Here is an 18577-nt window from a genome sequence, read left to right as displayed (position 1 = left end):
AGAGCCTCCATTTGCACCCTGTAGTTTTGTCATGGGCCTTCATTAAAAGCAGAACCCTATCTTGTACCATTAACACCTCCCTCAACCCTTCCCCTTTTTGGTCGAGCCTAGGCAGCGCGCATGCACTGTCTGCAAGACATGCTGTATTCAGTCTATGGGCTTGACCTGCACTCCCTATTGCAATTCATTCTTTGCTGTGCTCGTCTTAAATGCTTCCTTTTTACTGGTGCATTTTTTTTCTTCTAAAATTGTGGTCTTAGTTTCCTCCCACTAAGTAAACATTTTTATTGGCCATCACACTAGGTCCACGCTTCCTCCTGTTACTGGGTGGGATGGCCCCTACTTCCGTCTGGGCATTGCAGCCTTAGTGCTCTTTATTGGTTGTCCACAGCAATGTGTTAACACCACACCAGTGAAAGCACCCTGTTTAAAAGGGCACCCTCTATCTCTCTACACCTCTACCTTTCTGTACCTCTCTCTCTACTCCTCTTTCTCTTTACCTCTAGCTCTGCCTCTACACCTCCACCTGTCTCTACAACCCTAACCCTCTGTCTCTACCCCTCTGTCTGTCTCTACATCCCTACACCTTTGCCTCCACATCCCTACACCTTTGCCTCTACACCCCGACCTCTGTCTCTACACCCCTACCTCTGTCTCTACACCCCTACCTCTCTACCTCTACTCCTCTCTCTCTACCTTTCTACACCTCTACGTATCTCTAACTCCTCCTGCACCTATTGATTTTGACATAGGGGGACGCTGTATCTCATTCACAAAGCATATCGGTAGTTTAATACAAGGAGCTGGCTAATGCCCTAAACACATTCCCCCAACCGACCTTTAATATTATTGTTGCATGTGAGTACGGAGTCACACACATCTTTTTTTCGCTTGTAGTGGCAATGCAGATGCTAAACAGTAACAAAATAGAAAGGCAACAATAGTGCATTCACATCCAAAATGTGAGCTGTATTGGCTATGCCAGTGCTTGTTGCTCAGTGCTTTTCCCATTTCTATTACAGATTTGTGACCCTTGGTCCCCTCTTGTCCAGCTACCAGATGGTACAATTCATTTTACAGCACTTCAATGTGGCACATGAAACGCAGGAGTGATATGTGATACTTACCAAACCTGGGTCCAGCGAGGCCCCCTGTCAGGCAGCGTCCATTGCCATTCTCCCAGCTCCGGGCACACCATCCACAGCGAGGTTGGCGGATGCAGAGTGCACACTGTTTGTAGAGGGAGCAGGAGGGAGCACAGCTTTCCACTCCACTCAGCACACGCCCACACATACCCGCAGCACACCGCATAGGGAGGTACGTGGGGCTCATGCACTAGAGACCAAGGAGAGAAAAAATGATTACTGAATCTGAAATACATAGAAACCTGCACACCAACAACCGCCTTCTTACCATCATGTCTACAAGGTAACCTACTTTGCACTCACACCATTACTACATCAGCACACCGACTACTGCATCCATCATCTCAGCACCCCAACAGCATGTGTCCCCCATCCCATTACCACTCCATTCACACATCAGCATCCTCACACTATCACCCAACCGCCCCCCCACCATCACTTCTGGGCCTTCCGTCACACTGATGTCCCTCACTATCATTTCCTCTCCTGCACACCACCACATGCACCCATAATACCCCTCCCGCACCCTACAACAATTACATCAGAAGCTTTTACTCCTGTTTTTCCCACTTCATCACAACACAGATGTGTAATGTACTACCCCTCCAAAGATACTTCACTGTCACAATATAGAGGAACCCTTCAAAACAATACATTTTAGGGTTAAACTTTAATATCTTTTCACAAATACATATAACAATCCCTCACAGTCCCAGCCCCCACCCCGGTCATCCTTATATGAGGGTCACCCATTCTAATACAATCTCGGCTCTCTTTATCATGTTATGTGCCCCTTACTACTACTCCGCTTCATTGTACACAAAGGATCTCACAACCCTGCATAGGAGGCCCTTCCTCCCACATACACGTCACCTTTCAAGGGGTGTGCCCATGCACACGCACCTGCTGCAGGCCCACGCTCTGCCCATGCACACGCACCTGCTGCAGGCCCACGCTCCATCTACACTGCTGCCATCCACCGTCTGCCCCTTTGGAGCTGAGGCAATCATTGCAGTTGGTGTGGTTGTGGCAGGGCACTGGACAGGCCAGTGGGGGAGAAGACTCCACAGGCATTGGAGAAACATTCAGCAACGAGTGACTGAAGCACGTCCAGTCGTAGGTGGGCTGCACGCTTAATATCCGACGGGTCTCCCCTGCCAAAAAGAAGGGAAGAAAGTCACAATCACCATCTGATTAGTTAGGTACTTCTAAGGTTTCTGGAGCAGCATCGGGGGGGGGGGGACTCTGAAGAAAACAGTCCGAGATCAGACTGCCACTGATAAGCAAGCACCATTGAGAAGGCTGAAGTAAATCGAGAGAGTATTGATGAGCAGCCAAGCGGGAGCGGCCAAGAAGTAAATCAACAGAGCTCAGAATACCACCGGGGAAGCAAGCAGCAGACAGGGGACTCAGAAGTAAATCGAAAAAGCTCCGAGGACCACTGACAAGCACAAAAACATTCTGCAAATATCAAGCAGGCCGAAAGGACTTTCATGGAAACAACCAGAGTCCCCTAGGCTATCTGCATGAATGTGTTAAGGTAGCAGGCTTCAGAATAGAACAGTCAAGAAGCTCAGGGATAAACTGTTCTCAAACAGGGGAATTCTGCTCTGAACCTGCTCAGAAGGCATAGGTGGGCATGGGCTCAGACATAACCCTATGACAGAGAGGGAAATGGGGTACTTTTTAAGGTCAGGATGCTCAAGAAGGGCAAGGAACCTCTGACTGATATCACAGGTCAAGGCTGATGTTCGACTGCGTTAGGAATGTGACTCAAACAGTGAGAGATGGAGCTCTGGTGGGTCAAAGGGAAAGGTTTCCTACCCCTTGTAATAATATTTGATCGGGCCCTGGGACAGTGAGGCTACCGAGCCCCACCTGTGGATAAGAGTTGGCACCATAATACTACTGCGCTCCAAATGAAATGGTAAAGTACTTCTTTATAGCACTTGGCTCGCTAAAGGCGGCTGGGTCAAGGCTTATTGAAGGAGGGGGAAGGGTTCCAAGACCCACAATAAAGAACACAATATAATACACCTGTTTATGTGGATTTCTTGCAATGGACATTAATAGGACTTAAAGAACAAGTTACTTAACTTCTGTAACGCCTTCTGGTAGAGACTCTATTTAACCACAGATTCCTCACCTTGTGAATTTCCCCAGCTGCTAAACTGGATCCAGAGGTGTTCGTCACAATTCCCTCACACGCCGGCAGGTGGCACTGCATGGCTCTGCGTCTGGTCCGTTCTGCCCTGGTCAGGACCGTGGCCACTGTACATGGCCTATACATTCCTCTGTGAACTGATATCAGTTTCTTTCTAATCTCCATCCGCACTGACGTACGTGGAGCCACTGAAATCAGTTTACAGAAGTGTGCAGTCTTTAAGCTGGAATCTCAATGGACTATATGACTCCATTCCACAGACTGGGGAGGAGGGAGGGTTAGTGAGGAAATCTGCAGTTGGAGTCTTTACCAGAAACGTTGTTACCGAAGCCAAGTAACTTGTCCTTCTGATAAAGACAAACACAGATTCCTCACTTTGCAACTCACTATGAAGGCAGTATCTCCCCCAGGAAGTGGTTCTGTGGAATTGCTCAGACCACAAAATCTTCCAGGACAGGTTGGGTGAAGTACCGTCCCACCACACCTGGTGATCCAGGCTATAAATCTTTTTGAACGTGAAAGGGATCATCCACGTACCATGTAAATGTACCAGCTGGTAGACGTCCGTGACTGGCACACCACATGCCAGTGCAGCGGGAGCAGCCTTCAGTCTGGAGGAATGAGCATGCAAGCCTTCCAGAGCAGCTTCTTGGTCAGCCCATAGCAGACCTTAAAGAGCATATTACTTACTGTTGGTAACGCTCTTTCTAATGGAGACTATCTAGCCACCGATTTCTCCCCATTTGGATATTCCCTAGGAGTCAGAATGTGTAGGAAGTTGGCTCTGTATGCACTATTTCAAAGTAAGGAATAGTATGCACAGAGTCCAAGGGTTCCCCTTAGAGGTAAGATAGTGGCAAAAAGAGATAATACTAATGCTCTATTTTGTGGTAGTGTGGTCGAGCAGTAGGCTTATCAAAGGAGTAGTGTTAAGCATTTGTTGTACATACACACAGGCAATAAATGAGGAACACACACTCAGAGACAAATCCAGGCCAATAGGTTTTGTTATAGAAAAATATATTTTCTTAGTTTATTTTAAGAACCACAGGTTCAAATTCTACATGTAATATCTCATTTGAAAGGTATTGCAGGTAAGTACTTTAGGAACTTTGAATAATCACAGTAGCATATATACTTTTTACATAAAACACAATAAGCTGTTTTAAAAGTGGACAGTGCAATTTTCACAGTTCCTAGGGGAGGTAAAGTAATGTTAGTTTTGGCAGGTAAGTAAACCACCTACGGGGTTAAGATTGGGGTCCAAGGTAGCCCACCGTTGGGGGTTCAGAGCAACCCCAAAGTCACCACACCAGCAGCTCAGTGCCGGTCAGGTGCAGAGTTCAAAGTGGTGCCCAAAACGCATAGGCTTCAATGGAGAGAAGGGGGTGCCCCGGTTCCAGTCTGCCAGCAGGTAAGTACCCGCGTCTTCGGGGGGCAGACCAGGGGGGTTTTGTAGGGCACCGGGGGGGACACAAGTCCACACAGAAAGTACACCCTCAGCAGCGCGGGGGCGGCCGGGTGCAGTGTGCAAACAAGCATCGGGTTTCCAATGGGAGTCAATGGGAGACCAAGGGGTCTCTTCAGCGGTGCAGGCAGGCAAGGGGGGGGCTCCTCGGGGTGGCCACCACCTGGGCAAGGGAGAGGGCCTCCTGGGGGTCACTCCTGCACTGAAGTTCCGATCCTTCAGGTGCTGGGGGCTGCGGGTGCAGGGTCTTTTCCAGCCGTCGGGATTTTAGAGTCAGGCAGTCGCGGTCAGGGGGAGCCTCGGGATTCCCTCTGCAGGCGTCGCTGTGGGGGCTCAGGGGGGACAACTTTGGTTACTCACAGTCTCGGAGTCGCCGGAGGGTCCTCCCTGAGGTGGTGTTTCTCCACCAGTCGAGTCGGGGTCGCCGGGTGCAGTGTTGCAAGTCTCACGCTTCTTGCGGGGATTGCAGGGGTCTTTAAATCTGCTCCTCTGTAACAAAGTTGCAGTCTTTTTGGAGCAGGTCCGCTGTCCTCGGGAGTTTCTTGTTCCTCTTGAAGCAGGGCAGTCCTCTGAGGATTCAGAGGTCGCTGGTCCTGGAGAAAGCGTCGCTGGAGCAGGGTTCTTTAGAAGGCAGGAGACAGGCCGGTAGGACTGGGGCCAAAGCAGTTTGTGTCTTCTTCCTTCTTCTGCAGGGGTTTTAAGCTCAGCAGTCTTCTTCTTCGGTAAGTTGCAGGAATCTCAATCTTTAGGTTCAGGGAAGCCCTTAAATACTAAATTTAAGGGCGTGTTTAGGTCTGGGGGGTTAGTAGCCAATGGCTACTAGCCCTGAGGGTGGGTACACCCTCTTTGTGCCTCCTCCCAAGGGGAGGGGGTCACATTCCTATCCCTATTGGGGGAATCCTCCATCTGCAAGATGGAGGATTTCTAAAAGTTAGAGTGACTTCAGCTCAGGGCACCTTAGGGGCTGTCCTGACTGGCCAGTGACTCCTCCTTGTTATTCTCATTATCTCCTCCGGCATTGCCGCCAAAAGTGGGGCCGTGACCGGCGGGGGCGGGCAACTCCACTAGCTGGAGTGCCCTGTGGTGCTGGAACAAAGGGGGTAAGCCTTTGAAGCTCACCGCCAGGTGTTACAGCTCCTGCCTGGGGGAGGTGTTAGCATCTCCACCCAGTGCAGGCTTTGTTACAGGCCACAGAGTGACAAAGGCACTCTCCCCATGTGGCCAGCAACATGTCTCGAGTGTGGCAGGCTGCTAGAACCAGTCAGCCTACACGGGTAGTTGGATTAGGTTTCAGGGGGCACCTCTAAGGTGCCCTCTGGGGTGTATTTTACAATAAAATGTACACTGGCATCAGTGTGCATTTATTGTGCGGAGAAGTTTGATACCAAACTTCCCAGTTTTCAGTGTAGCCATTATAGTGCTGTGGAGTCCGTGTTTGACAGACTCCCAGACCATATACTCTTATGGCTACCCTGCACTTACAATGTCTAAGGTTTGGCTTAGACACTGTAGGGGCACAGTGCTCATGCACTGGTGCCCTCACCTATGGTATAGTGCACCCTGCCTTAGGGCTGTAAGGCCTACTAGAGGGGTGACTTATCTATACTGCATAGGCAGTGTGAGGTTGGCATGGCACCCTGAGGGGAGTGCCATGTCGACTTACTCGTTTTGTTCTCACCAGCACACACAAGCTGGCAAGCAGTGTGTCTGTGCTGAGTGAGGGGTCCCTAGGGTGGCATAAGATATGCTGCATCCCTTAGAGACCTTCCCTGGCATCAGGGCCCTTGGTACCAGGGGTACCAGTTACAAGGGACTTACCTGGATGCCAGGGTGTGCCAATTGTGGAATCAAAAGTACAGGTTAGGGAAAGAACACTGGTGCTGGGGCCTGGTTAGCAGGCCTCAGCACACTTTCAATTCAAAACATAGCATCAGCAAAGGCAAAAAGTCAGGGGGTAACCATGCCAAGGAGGCATTTCCTTACAGAATGGATCCAAAAACTTTTCAGTAGTGCCTCGGCACACTCTCAGCTGGCACTATGCACCCACACTGATGCTGTCCCACTCCAGAAATTACAGGTGGGGCCCATACAGATTCCAGGATGCCAGTGCTGCACGTCGATGTTAGTTACTTTCAAGGATGTCCGTGACTCCGGGCGCAGAGCCCCAAGAGCAAATTGGTTGGGAGCAGTTTGCAGAGTCCTAGACTTGGGACCATATTAATGGACAGAGTTAAATCACAGAATGGGGCGGCTAGGAAGGCCAATGAGGAATCTACAGCTAGATGGAGTCACTACCAGAAACAGCATTACCAAAGGTATGTAACTTGCTCTTCTGATAGAGAATTCTAGCTTCAGATTCCTTGCAGTACCTATTGGCTGCAGATCTGCAAATTAATTCAAACCAGAAAGTCCTGCAGGACCAAGCAGACAAAATTCCCTTCCAGGATGGATGACTTGGCAGTCCAGATAATAGTGCTTTGTAAACGTATGGAGGAATGTCCACATAGCTGCCTAGCATATGCCAAGGAAGGGGACGCTGCATGCTAGTGTGGTGGTAGCATGTTTGGCTCTATTAAAATAAGCATGCAGTCTTTTCGGAGGCTGCTTTTTACCCATTGCATAGCAGTCTTAATGCAGAACGTAGCACTCTTCTGCACCTCTTTGCCTTCTTTTGCGCCCGGGAACCCCACAAAGAGCTGATCATCTGCCCAATGTTCCTTGGTATAATTTATGTAGATGTTCAGCACTTTCTTGGAGCCCAAACAAAGGAGTCTCTCCTCCTCAGAGAGGCGAGGAGGAGCACAGAATGCCGGCAAGGTGGTAGTTTGACCGACGCGAACAGTGTCACAACTTTCGGCAAACAAGCATTAACAAAGGCAATATGTTTTGCCTTTTTTCTTTTTATCTAACATACATCACAACGCAAACAACTATTAATGGTTTATCAAATTTAAAAAACAAACATTATTATAACACGTGCTCCACCAGGGTCAGACTTCACAAAAATGAGGCGCATGACCTCTTAAAACTCTCTGAGTTGGGCAAGGGTCACTCCGGCTCCCGGAAACTCGGGAAGGTGCTGAGCTGATGCAGACAGAGTTTGAAGACGGAGGCCTAGAGCAAGGATACTCCCTTTCCCTTGTCTTGTCGGCTAACAGGCAGGGTGAAGTCGAAAAACGCTTGTTCTTCTTTGACTTCTATTTGTGCCTCGTCTTATTTGAGCGTCCTGAGGAGTTGGAGTGGGACGATGAAGACAGGGGGCTACACGACTGATCCCAGGACCTTCCTCTCGACCGAGATCAGGACCAAGGCAGAGCTGAGCGCTGGGCTGGCTGCAAGGAGTTTTAGGGTTCACTCCCGGAAAGGACTTCGGATTCGTGGCCCAGCCCTTGGAGCACAACTTTGGGTTGTGGTTGCTCTCCAGTCACCACAAGCACACACAGTGCGTATCCGTCACGGACATCACCCGATGACAGGACTTGAAGATGGTCTGACGTGAAGACATCCTCGACACACCAGGAGTGTAGACACTCAAAAATATTCCACAAAAAGCCAAAAAAGACCAGTAAAAAAGTGACTGAGGGGTAGCTCTTTTTCGGTTCTGCGTTGGCTGGCATGGAAAGAAAAGACCTGATGTCAGTGCACCAGGGTAGCTCCTATATAGGACCTGCAACGTCAAGTCTGGTGCTGACGACACGGACGATGGATGCAGAGTCGATCGACGCCACCTAATGGCGTGCAGGGGTACTGCTCAAGATGAAATCTCCAGATCCAGACCGACGCCTGGGAAAAATTCTAATGTAAGGAATCTGCAACAAAATGTCTCTATCAGATAGCAGCCCAGCAACGACCATTTGAGATAGTTTGCAGTCTCCTTAAAAATCTGAACGTGGTCGGAGAGGTGCCCTTGACGTTGGGCCAACTGAGACTTCAGATCCCACTGCAGAGCCCGCATGTGCCATCTAGCGTGCTCATCCTGCAGGATGCAAGAGACCATGAGTTCCAGGGGACTCAGCTAACCTCACTGAAATCCACTACAAAGGCTGAAAGATCGGGATCATATCCTGAAATTCATGGGCTCTCTTTACCAAGGCAAAGGCACAAAAGTGAACTGTGTCCAGAATTGCTCTGAAGAAGGGGAGCATCTGAGAAGGAGTCCGGTGTGACTCGGCATGTTCAGAGTGAACCCAAAAGATGACAGGAGGTTCAATGAAGTCTGGCGGTGCCCGGCGACTGCCTGGGGTGAGTCCGCCCTCAACAGTCAGTTGTTGAGGTAGGAGAAGACCAGCACCTCGACCTCTGGAGGTGTGCCGCCACCACCGCCATCGGTTTTGTGAATATCCGAGGGGCATTGGCGACACCAGGAGGGAGCACAGTATACTGTAATAGCCCCTGTACCCCCCATGAACTGCAGGTAATGCCGTGGGCAGGCATCACCAGGCATCACTAGTATATGGAAATAAGCATCCTGCAGGTCCAAAACCACCATCCAGTTTCCAGGGCTGAGGGCAGACAAGACCTCGGCTAATGTGAGCTTTTTCAATTTCAATTTCTCTTTCCTGGAGGAAGGGATTGTGATGGAACTGGTCTAAAATAGGCTGCATGCCTCCAACCTTCTTGGGCACTAGAAAGTAGATGGAATAACCACCACAGCCTAATTTCGGCACCAGCACCCTCCTGACAACCCCTTTGGCCAGAAGGTCTTGCACTTTGTTGTGAAATGGAGAGATGGTCCTCCGTCAGTCGTTGGGGAGATGGTGGAAGGTACAGCGGGAAAGAAAGGCAGGGTAAGGGATAGCCCCTGCAAATAATCTGTAGAATTCACTTGTCCAAAGCAAGACCTTACTGGCCCAATGACAAACATTACAGGAGAACATGTGATACCTCTGCATTCAGAGGCTGCGCGTCTTGGGAACTGCACCAGAGAGCAGACGTCTCCCAGGGTAGTTCATACATCGATTTGGAGGGAAAATGTGTCAGATGTGATAGGCTTCGAGAGGCTCTTGATCTGGGTTGGAAGGCATGTAAAAATGGGAAAGGACGCAAGCCTACGGCACTGGCTCATGTACTCCACCCCCACCCCCCCCCGGAACATCCTGTCCAGGCAGGACGCACCCAACACCGCTGCACGATACTAACGGTTCTGTTATCCATCTAGAGCCTGGGGAAATTCACACGGTGAAGAATCTGTGGTTAGAAGTCTCTATCAGAATAAAGCACCTTCACTGCTTTCCGTGGTGAGGGCAGCCATGTCACTGGAGTCCAGAGCCCATCTGCCCATATGGTCTACATGATGAGCCACTGTCTGGCTACAGATCAGTACACACAGCAATCCCCTAGATCACAACAGAGGTGCTGACTCTTAATCTTAGAAAACAGAGAATGTAGCTGTAATTTTCCATGGTGGAATAACTGTGGGTTAAAGGAACACACACTGTGCACTAGAGGGACTGGTGGCTCCCTGGCTACTGGTAAGAAAACGGGGGAACTTGACCAAGTCTTAAACTGGAAATATCTCTGGAAATGGGAAACAGGTTCAAACAATCTCCACCAGCCAAGGAGACAGGACCAAAGTTAAGGTAAAGTCCAGATTTCTCAAGACCTCAGCAGCAGAAGAGATCAACATATGCACCCTATGGGTACATGGAGGTTAGTGATTAATGCTTTCTACATTTTCTAGACTGATGACAGCTCCTTGACGCAGATATTGTGTGCTAGCCAAGAGCAGCTGGATGAGGCAGCCTCAGTCTGCTGTGATGTTCCCGCAAGTGGCCTCAGAGTCAGATGGCTCTTAAGTTTTTCCTTGAGCAACAGAGCTCCCGACATCACCTAGTACCTTAGGTTACAGTATTTTATTTCTTAGTGATTGAATGCAAACTTGTATCTTACAGCTCTGTCTGCTTTTCCAATTTTTGGATCTTATTTTGAAATTTACTATAAATGTACATCAGTGAGCCACAAACAATAACATTTTAGTTTCCACAATGTACGAAGCACACAGGCATCGTCACATGAATCATGCCATCGTAAGTCGAAGCAGTCGCTGAAAGAAAGCATGGCATCAAAGATTCTGCTACCACAGATTTTCCCCCTAAATGTCATAAGAGGTTGTTCAGTGAAAAACAAGAATGTCAGCCGACACAATATTGTGTAAACAAACAATTGGGTTCCAAGGGCTGGTTTGGAAGAGTAGAATAAAAGAAGTGGAAGTATGATTCCAAGACGTCAAGCAAGCTTTAATAATTCTAGTCACAATATCATAAAGCACAGGTGAAATTTTTATGCTGCTCCCTGCAGCTTGAATTTTTTAACTTCATTCTAGAAAAAGCTAAAACAAGTAGAAGAGAAGCAGAAAAGGATTGTTACCTACCTTGTAGGCATCTGTTCATAGCACGTAATGCTGTAGATTCACATGCTTTGCATACTCCTGCCATCTAGTGTGAGGCTCAGACACTTGCAAGTTGTTTTTCTTCTTCTTTCGAGTCACTAGGTGTAGTGACTTTCCCTTTGGCTGGTAACAAGCGTAGGCACCGGCTCCGTTGTGAGATTGTCTCCCACACAGCGGGTGAATGTTAAGATGGTGTGTAACCACAGTGGCCACGGAAAAACTTGGAAGCGAAAAATAAGTGTGTGAATCTGCAGAGTCAAACCTTCTGGGCGGTGGGTGGGAGCATGTCAAACGACAGCAATAAATGTTATAAATGCTTCGAACAGACGCTTACAAGGTAAGCAGCCTACTGTGTTCGTAGCATGTGTGGCTGCAGATATACATGCTCTGCACAGATTGAAGAGCACTTCTCCAGTAAGCAGTGGTTAGCCAGAAGATGTTGCAGAAGATTGAAAAAGAGTCCTTGAGACAGTCTAGCCAATTTGTGCGTGTTGGTGTGCTATGACAAACGCACAGTAGTGTTTAGTGAATGTGTGTGAAGTGGACCAGGTCGCTGCTTTACAGATCTAAGCTATGGGTTGGTTACCCAAGCCATAGAGCTCCTTTCTTGAGAGTGGACTGCGGCCTGGGTAAGACAGGCAGATTTATTTTAGCTTTAATGTAGTAATGCATTTGACAAGCCATCGAGCTATGCCTGCCTTAGAGAGGGCAGAACCTTTGTGCTGTTTGGAAAAAACAACAAAAAGATGCTGAGTTTTTCAAAAGGGCTTTGAAGCATGAAGGCATGCTTTATATCAAGAGTGTGAAGGGGTTTTTCTGCTACAGAGTCCGGCTGTGGCAGGAATACTGGAAGCTCACTGATGAGGGGTGGGACGCCCCAAGAAGGGGCTGAGGCTCGGCTGAAGGTGTCAAGTTTTGCACACGTTTCAGATGAACATCGACCACGATGAAGCAGGTATGCGTGAAGACTGTATTGAAGCGGACAGTTGAAAAGGCCTGGCCAAAGGCACGGTTAGGCGCCGAACAGGCAACCCAATCAGTACATGTCCAAACCTAATGGCGGAAAAAAATCTAACAAAAGAGCCACTGCCCATAAGCGCTACCATCACTATACTTCGTGACTCAAAAGACTATCGAACAGAAACTTCTTGCAAATGTCCAAGCGCTACACTGAATGGCAGGAATATGCAGAGTATTTGTATCTGAATACAGTTTGATAAGAACATGATTTTTCTGTGCTAAAATGTAGCTGTTTGTGAAGTCCAAGTTGGTAGTTGAGTTCGTTTTCAAGATAATTATTTGGGAGATTAGTTTGATAGACAAAAACATGCTATTATGAGTGAAGGATAGTGGCAGAGAAGCTGCCCAATGGGGCTATGATGGGGAGGTGTGATGGGAGAGAGATGGCAGCAGGATGCACAGGGGAAGGTTTTACGATGGATCAGAGGTGTCTTTAAGCAGGGATGATGGCAGCAGGAGAGTGGCACGCAGAATTACTGGGTAGTGAGAGACAAGAATGAGTCAAAGCAACAGGGAGCAGAAGGAGAGATGGTGACATGGTGGGTAAGAAATGGTGATCGGATGAGGAGATAGCATGGCAGGGGTGAAAGACGGCAGGAAGGCGGGGATGGTCACTCACCTGTGCGCTTGAATTGCCGAGTCCACATGCACTTCCCTGACGCAGTGCACTTGGGGCAGTCTGAAGCCTCACACGAGATCTCAGAGCAGTTGCTGGCCACAAAGATCTCACGCTGGTTGATGCGACAGTCATTCTCGGAGGTACAGCTCCCCTCGCTGCCAATGCAGGCTCCCTCTGGGCAGTTTGTGCACCATTTACAGTGAGAGGCTCCCTGCAGACACGAGGTGGTGAGAACAGTGAGAAATGTTCCATGGATGAACCCGGATATAAACTGCACTTGTGCTCCTTGGCAAGCGGTGCTTCAAAACCAACATACACCCTCCTTGGTCTATGGTGCTGAGGGACCCAGGGCTTAGCAAGCACCAGGGCAAGATGCCTTCCTTAGAACACACTTATATTTGTGACATGCAAGAAGAGAACAACAGAGTGAAAAAGGGAAGGAGTGTGCACCCTCAGTGGAATGGCTTCATCCCTCCCACCTTAACTGAACCCAAACACTCACAGGCAGCTGAGAATTCCGCTAAATGGAACATTAGCTAATGCCTTGCTGGGGAATGAGGCGAATGATAGTAAAAGGAGACTGACGTAGGTAAGCACAGTCAACACAAGAAGCCCGTTAAGCTTCTATCCACCTCTCCACACCTGGATTCTCGTCCCTTCTGTACTCAATCACATAAGCTGACACGTTAAATGTAGCAACACACATGATAAACATAAGCCTTGCTTTGAAATAGATGAACATGACTTCCCAGTCTATATTCCAGCAGCCAGTGCCCAAGAAGCATCTGGATTTCCCCTCGCTTTCACCAGGGAAGCAGTGTCCGAACCCTTCACGGTTCCTCTTTGACCCTCCCCTTCCTGCCAGACTGAATATTACTCCATAAAACCCCACTGAAAGGAAATAGTCCGATTATTTTCTGCTAACAGTACAATCAAAACTAATAATGTCTATTCTTGCACAACAATTGGTCTGAAACCGGCGCTCTCCGACTCCCGGTGCCAGCATAGGGTTGAGACCAGGACCCTCAAAAATAAGCCAACAAGAATTGCTGCACTCCCAGAGGTAAAGATTAGCAGATTCCATTTATTCACAGAGCAGCACTTCAAACACCACTTCGCGTTTTAACATTTCATCTTCCTAAGGTGATTTCAGTTTGTAGGCACACATGGTTCTCATTTACCTGCCTTATATAGACACAGGGGCATTCTGGGAGTTATAGTTCAAAGTGCCACTTTCAGAGTCTTTCTTTAAATGTAGCTAAGCAATATTTGCTGTAGGAAGTTGGCTCTGTATGTGCTATTTCAAAGTAAGGAATAGCATGCACAGAGTCCAAGGGTTCCCCTTAGAGGTAAAATAGTGGTAAAAATAGATAATACTAATGCTCTATTTTGTGGTAGTGTGGTCGAGCAGTAGGCTTATCCAAGGAGTAGTGTTAAGCATTTGTTGTACATACACAAGACAATAAATGAGGTACACACACTCAGAGACAAATCCAGCCAATAGGTTTTTATATAGAAAAATATCTTTTCTTAGTTTATTTTAAGAACCACAGGTTCAAATTCTACATGGAATATCTCATTCGAAAGGTATTGCAGGTAAGTACTTTAGGAACTTCAAATCATCAAAATTGCATGTATACTTTTCAAGTTATTCACAAATAGCTATTTCAAAAGTGGACACTTAGTGCAATTTTCACAGTTCCTGGGGGAGGTAAGTTTTTGTTAGTTTTACCAGGTAAGTAGGACACTTACAGGGTTCAGTTCTTGGTCCAAGGTAGCCCACCGTTGGGGGTTCAGAGCAACCCCAAAGTCACCACACCAGCAGCTCAGGGCCGGTCAGGTGCAGAGTTCAAAGTGGTGCCCAAAACACACAGGCTAGAATGGAGAGAAGGGGGTGCCCCGGTTCCGGTCTGCTTGCAGGTAAGTACCCGCGTCTTCGGAGGGCAGACCAGGGGGGTTTTGTAGGGCACCGGGGGGGACACAGGTCCACACAGAAATTTCACCCTCAGCGGCGCGGGGGCGGCCGGGTGCAGTGTAGAAACAAGCGTCGGGTTCGCAATGTTAGTCTATGAGAGATCTCGGGATCTCTTCAGCGCTGCAGGCAGGCAAGGGGGGGATTCCTCGGGGAAACCTCCACTTGGGCAAGGGAGAGGGACTCCTGGGGGTCACTTCTCCAGTGAAAGTCCGGTCCTTCAGGTCCTGGGGGCTGCGGGTGCAGGGTCTCTCCCAGGCGTCGGGACTTTAGGTTCAAAGAGTCGCGGTCAGGGGAAGCCTCGGGATTCCCTCTGCAGGCGGCGCTGTGGGGGCTCAGGGGGGACAGGTTTTGGTACTCACAGTATCAGAGTAGTCCTGGGGTCCCTCCTGAGGTGTTGGATCGCCACCAGCCGAGTCGGGGTCGCCGGGTGCAGTGTTGCAAGTCTCACGCTTCTTGCGGGGAGCTTGCAGGGTTCTTTAAAGCTGCTGGAAACAAAGTTGCAGCTTTTCTTGGAGCAGGTCCGCTGTCCTCGGGAGTTTCTTGTCTTTTCGAAGCAGGGGCAGTCCTCAGAGGATGTCGAGGTCGCTGGTCCCTTTGGAAGGCGTCGCTGGAGCAGGATCTTTGGAAGGCAGGAGACAGGCCGGTGAGTTTCTGGAGCCAAGGCAGTTGTCGTCTTCTGGTCTTCCTCTGCAGGGGTTTTCAGCTAGGCAGTCCTTCTTCTTGTAGTTGCAGGAATCTAATTTTCTAGGGTTCAGGGTAGCCCTTAAATACTAAATTTAAGGGCGTGTTTAGGTCTGGGGGGTTAGTAGCCAATGGCTACTAGCCCTGAGGGTGGGTACACCCTCTTTGTGCCTCCTCCCAAGGGGAGGGGGTCACAATCCTAACCCTATTGGGGGAATCCTCCATCTGCAAGATGGAGGATTTCTAAAAGTTAGAGTCACTTCAGCTCAGGACACCTTAGGGGCTGTCCTGACTGGCCAGTGACTCCTCCTTGTTGCTTTCTTTGTTCCCTCCAGCCTTGCCGCCAAAAGTGGGGGCCGTGGCCGGAGGGGGCGGGCAACTCCACTAAGCTGGAGTGCCCTGCTGGGCTGTGACAAAGGGGTGAGCCTTTGAGGCTCACCGCCAGGTGTCACAGCTCCTGCCTGGGGGAGGTGTTAGCATCTCCACCCAGTGCAGGCTTTGTTACTGGCCTCAGAGTGACAAAGGCACTCTCCCCATGGGGCCAGCAACATGTCTCTAGTGTGGCAGGCTGCTGGAACCAGTCAGCCTACACAGCTAGTTGGTTAAGTTTCAGGGGGCACCTCTAAGGTGCCCTCTGGGGTGTATTTTGCAATAAAATGTACACTGGCATCAGTGTGCATTTATTGTGCTGAGAAGTTTGATACCAAACTTCCCAGTTTTCAGTGTAGCCATTATGGTCCTGTGGAGTTCGTGTAAAACAGACTCCCAGACCATATACTCTTATGGCTACCCTGCACTTACAATGTCTAAGGTTTTGCTTAGACACTGTAGGGGCACAGTGCTCATGCACTGGTACCCTCACCTATGGTATAGTGCACCCTGCCTTAGGGCTGTAAGGCCTGCTAGAGGGGTGTCTTACCTATACTGCATAGGCAGTGAGAGGCTGGCATGGCACCCTGAGGGGAGTGCCATGTCGACTTACTCATTTTGTTCTCACCAGCACACACAGGCTTGTAAGCAGTGTGTCTGTGCTGAGTGAGGGGTCTCTAGGGTGGCATAAGACATGCTGCAGCCCTTAGAGACCTTTCTTGGCATCAGGGCCCTTGGTACTAGAAGTACCAGTTACAAGGGACTTATCTGAATGCCAGGGTGTGCCAATTGTGGATACAATGGTACATTTTAGGTGAAGGAACACTGGTGCTGGGGCCTGGTTAGCAGGGTCCCAGCACACTTCTCAGTCAAGTCAGCATCAGTATCAGGCAAAAAGTGGGGGGGGAACTGCAACAGGGAGCCATTTCTTTACACAAGCCCCCCCCAGCCCACAGGCCAGGAGACTCAGCCAACGCTGGAAGAGTCTTCCTAGTCTGTCAGGCGAGGAAGAGTAGAGGAAATGGCTGGTTTGTTGCAGGGCCTACTCTGCCTTACATCCTCCTGTTCAGGTCATTCCCTCTGGGGAACTGACCCACTTCCACAGTGATAGGACCTAGTCTGAACTGCCTCTTGTCTGTGCTTTTTATGTCTTCACCCATTCTCTCTATTTTGAGGTCAGAGGTATCCACCTCTGCTAATCTTATCTTAGCCAAGGTCACCCCTAGCTTACCCAAAGAGGTTACCCAGAGCTGGAGTAACCCCACCATGACCAACAGGGTCAGGGGGCCTAACTTGTTATTTGGCATGGGGTCAGACCACCATGCCAAGGATAGTGCAGCCATAAAGGCTAACACCCAGCAGAGGCCACTGACAGCTGTCAGTGCCCAGAACCACACCTTTAGCTCTTCACCTAAAAGGGAAGGGGCTAAGTTACAGGCTTCTTTGGGTTCAGGTTGCCTGTCTGCTGTATTGGAGTGGGGGGTTACCACATCTTGTAGTGAACACCCTTCTTCCACTCTTTCTTCTGTTAGCTGAGGAGCCACCCACTCAGGTTTAACAGTTGCCTGACTAGCCAGGACTTCTTGTGGGTCAGGTTGGACTTTATCAGGGCCATTTTTGGAGTTCTCCCCTACTGGAGCAGAATCTCCCTGGCTTGCTGTAACCTTGGCTAAAGGTTGTCCACCCTTCCTACTCTGTTTTCTTTTCTTCTTCTTCTGGGGCCTGCTTGCATTTACTGCAGAGGCAGGACTTCCAGAAACCTTGGGAGAGGACTGGCACTGGACCAGTTCCTCTCTTGAGCTCTGACTAACCTCTGGGTAGTCATTTCCAAGGAGACAATCAAGGGGGAGGTCTGTACTGACTACTACCCTTCTCCAGCTAAGAGTGCCACCCACTTCTATGGGTACTAAAGCCACAGGCCTCTTAGTGACCCTGTCTAGGCTAACTCTTACCCTGGCAGTCTCACCTGGGATGTACTGGTTTGAGAGCACCAGCCTGTCATGCACAATAGTGTGACTGGCACAAGTGTCTCTCAGGGCAGTGGTTGGGATTCCATTCACCAGTAGGTGGTGGAAGTGTCTACTTCCCTCTGGAATCTCCAACTCACCTGTTGGGCCCTGTTTCCAGTTGAAGGCTATGAAGACCTCCTCATCTGAAGAGTCATCTCCCATGGCTATACTGGTTACCCCTGGAATTTTGTTCTGAGGTTTGTTTTTGGGACAAGAAGTGTCCTTGGTGTGGTGCCCAGACTGTTTACAGTTGTGGCACCATGCCTTAGTGGCATCCCAGTTCTTACCCTGGTACCCACCTTTGTTTTGGGTTGTGTCTTGGGGCCCACCCACCTGTTCTGGTTTTTGGGGGCCTACAGAGGACTCTTTTTCTTTGTTTCTAGTGTCACCCACTTTCTCCTGGGGAGTTTTTGTAACCCCTTTCTTTTGGTCACCCCCAGTGGAAGTTTTGGTTACCCTAGTCTTGACCCAGTGGTCTGCCTTCTTTCCCAATTCTTGGGGAGAAATTGGACCTAGGTCTACCAGATACTGATGCAACTTTTCATTGAAGCAGTTACTTAAAATGTGTTCTTTCATAAACAAATTATAAAGCCCAACATAGTTACACACTTCATTTCCAGTTAACCAACCATCTAGTGTTTTTACTGAGTAGTCTACAAAATCAACCCAGGTCTGACTCGAGGATTTTTGAGCCCCCCTGAATCTAATTCTATACTCCTCAGTGGAGAATCCAAAGCCC

The 18577-nt window shown here is 49.2% G+C and overlaps 1 protein-coding gene across 1 annotated transcript in view; it reads right to left on the bottom strand.

The window, feature by feature from the left end:
• The window catches only part of MEGF8 (multiple EGF like domains 8), a 338669-nt gene that overhangs the window by 28717 nt on the left and 291375 nt on the right, over nucleotides 1-18577 (bottom strand). The window contains exons 35-37 of the mRNA XM_069201403.1: nucleotides 12805-13015; nucleotides 2085-2299; nucleotides 1128-1335 (exon numbers count right to left, since the gene is read on the bottom strand). Of these exons, the coding sequence (XP_069057504.1) occupies nucleotides 1128-1335; nucleotides 2085-2299; nucleotides 12805-13015 (634 nt within the window). The remainder of the gene's footprint in view (nucleotides 1-1127; nucleotides 1336-2084; nucleotides 2300-12804; nucleotides 13016-18577) is intronic.

This window comes from Pleurodeles waltl, chromosome 7 (genome assembly GCF_031143425.1).
Source record: "Pleurodeles waltl isolate 20211129_DDA chromosome 7, aPleWal1.hap1.20221129, whole genome shotgun sequence".
Taxonomy (NCBI): Eukaryota; Metazoa; Chordata; class Amphibia; order Caudata; family Salamandridae; genus Pleurodeles; species Pleurodeles waltl.
The sequence above is the reverse complement of the archived record's forward strand: the minus strand, read 5'-3'. Positions and strand labels throughout refer to the sequence as shown.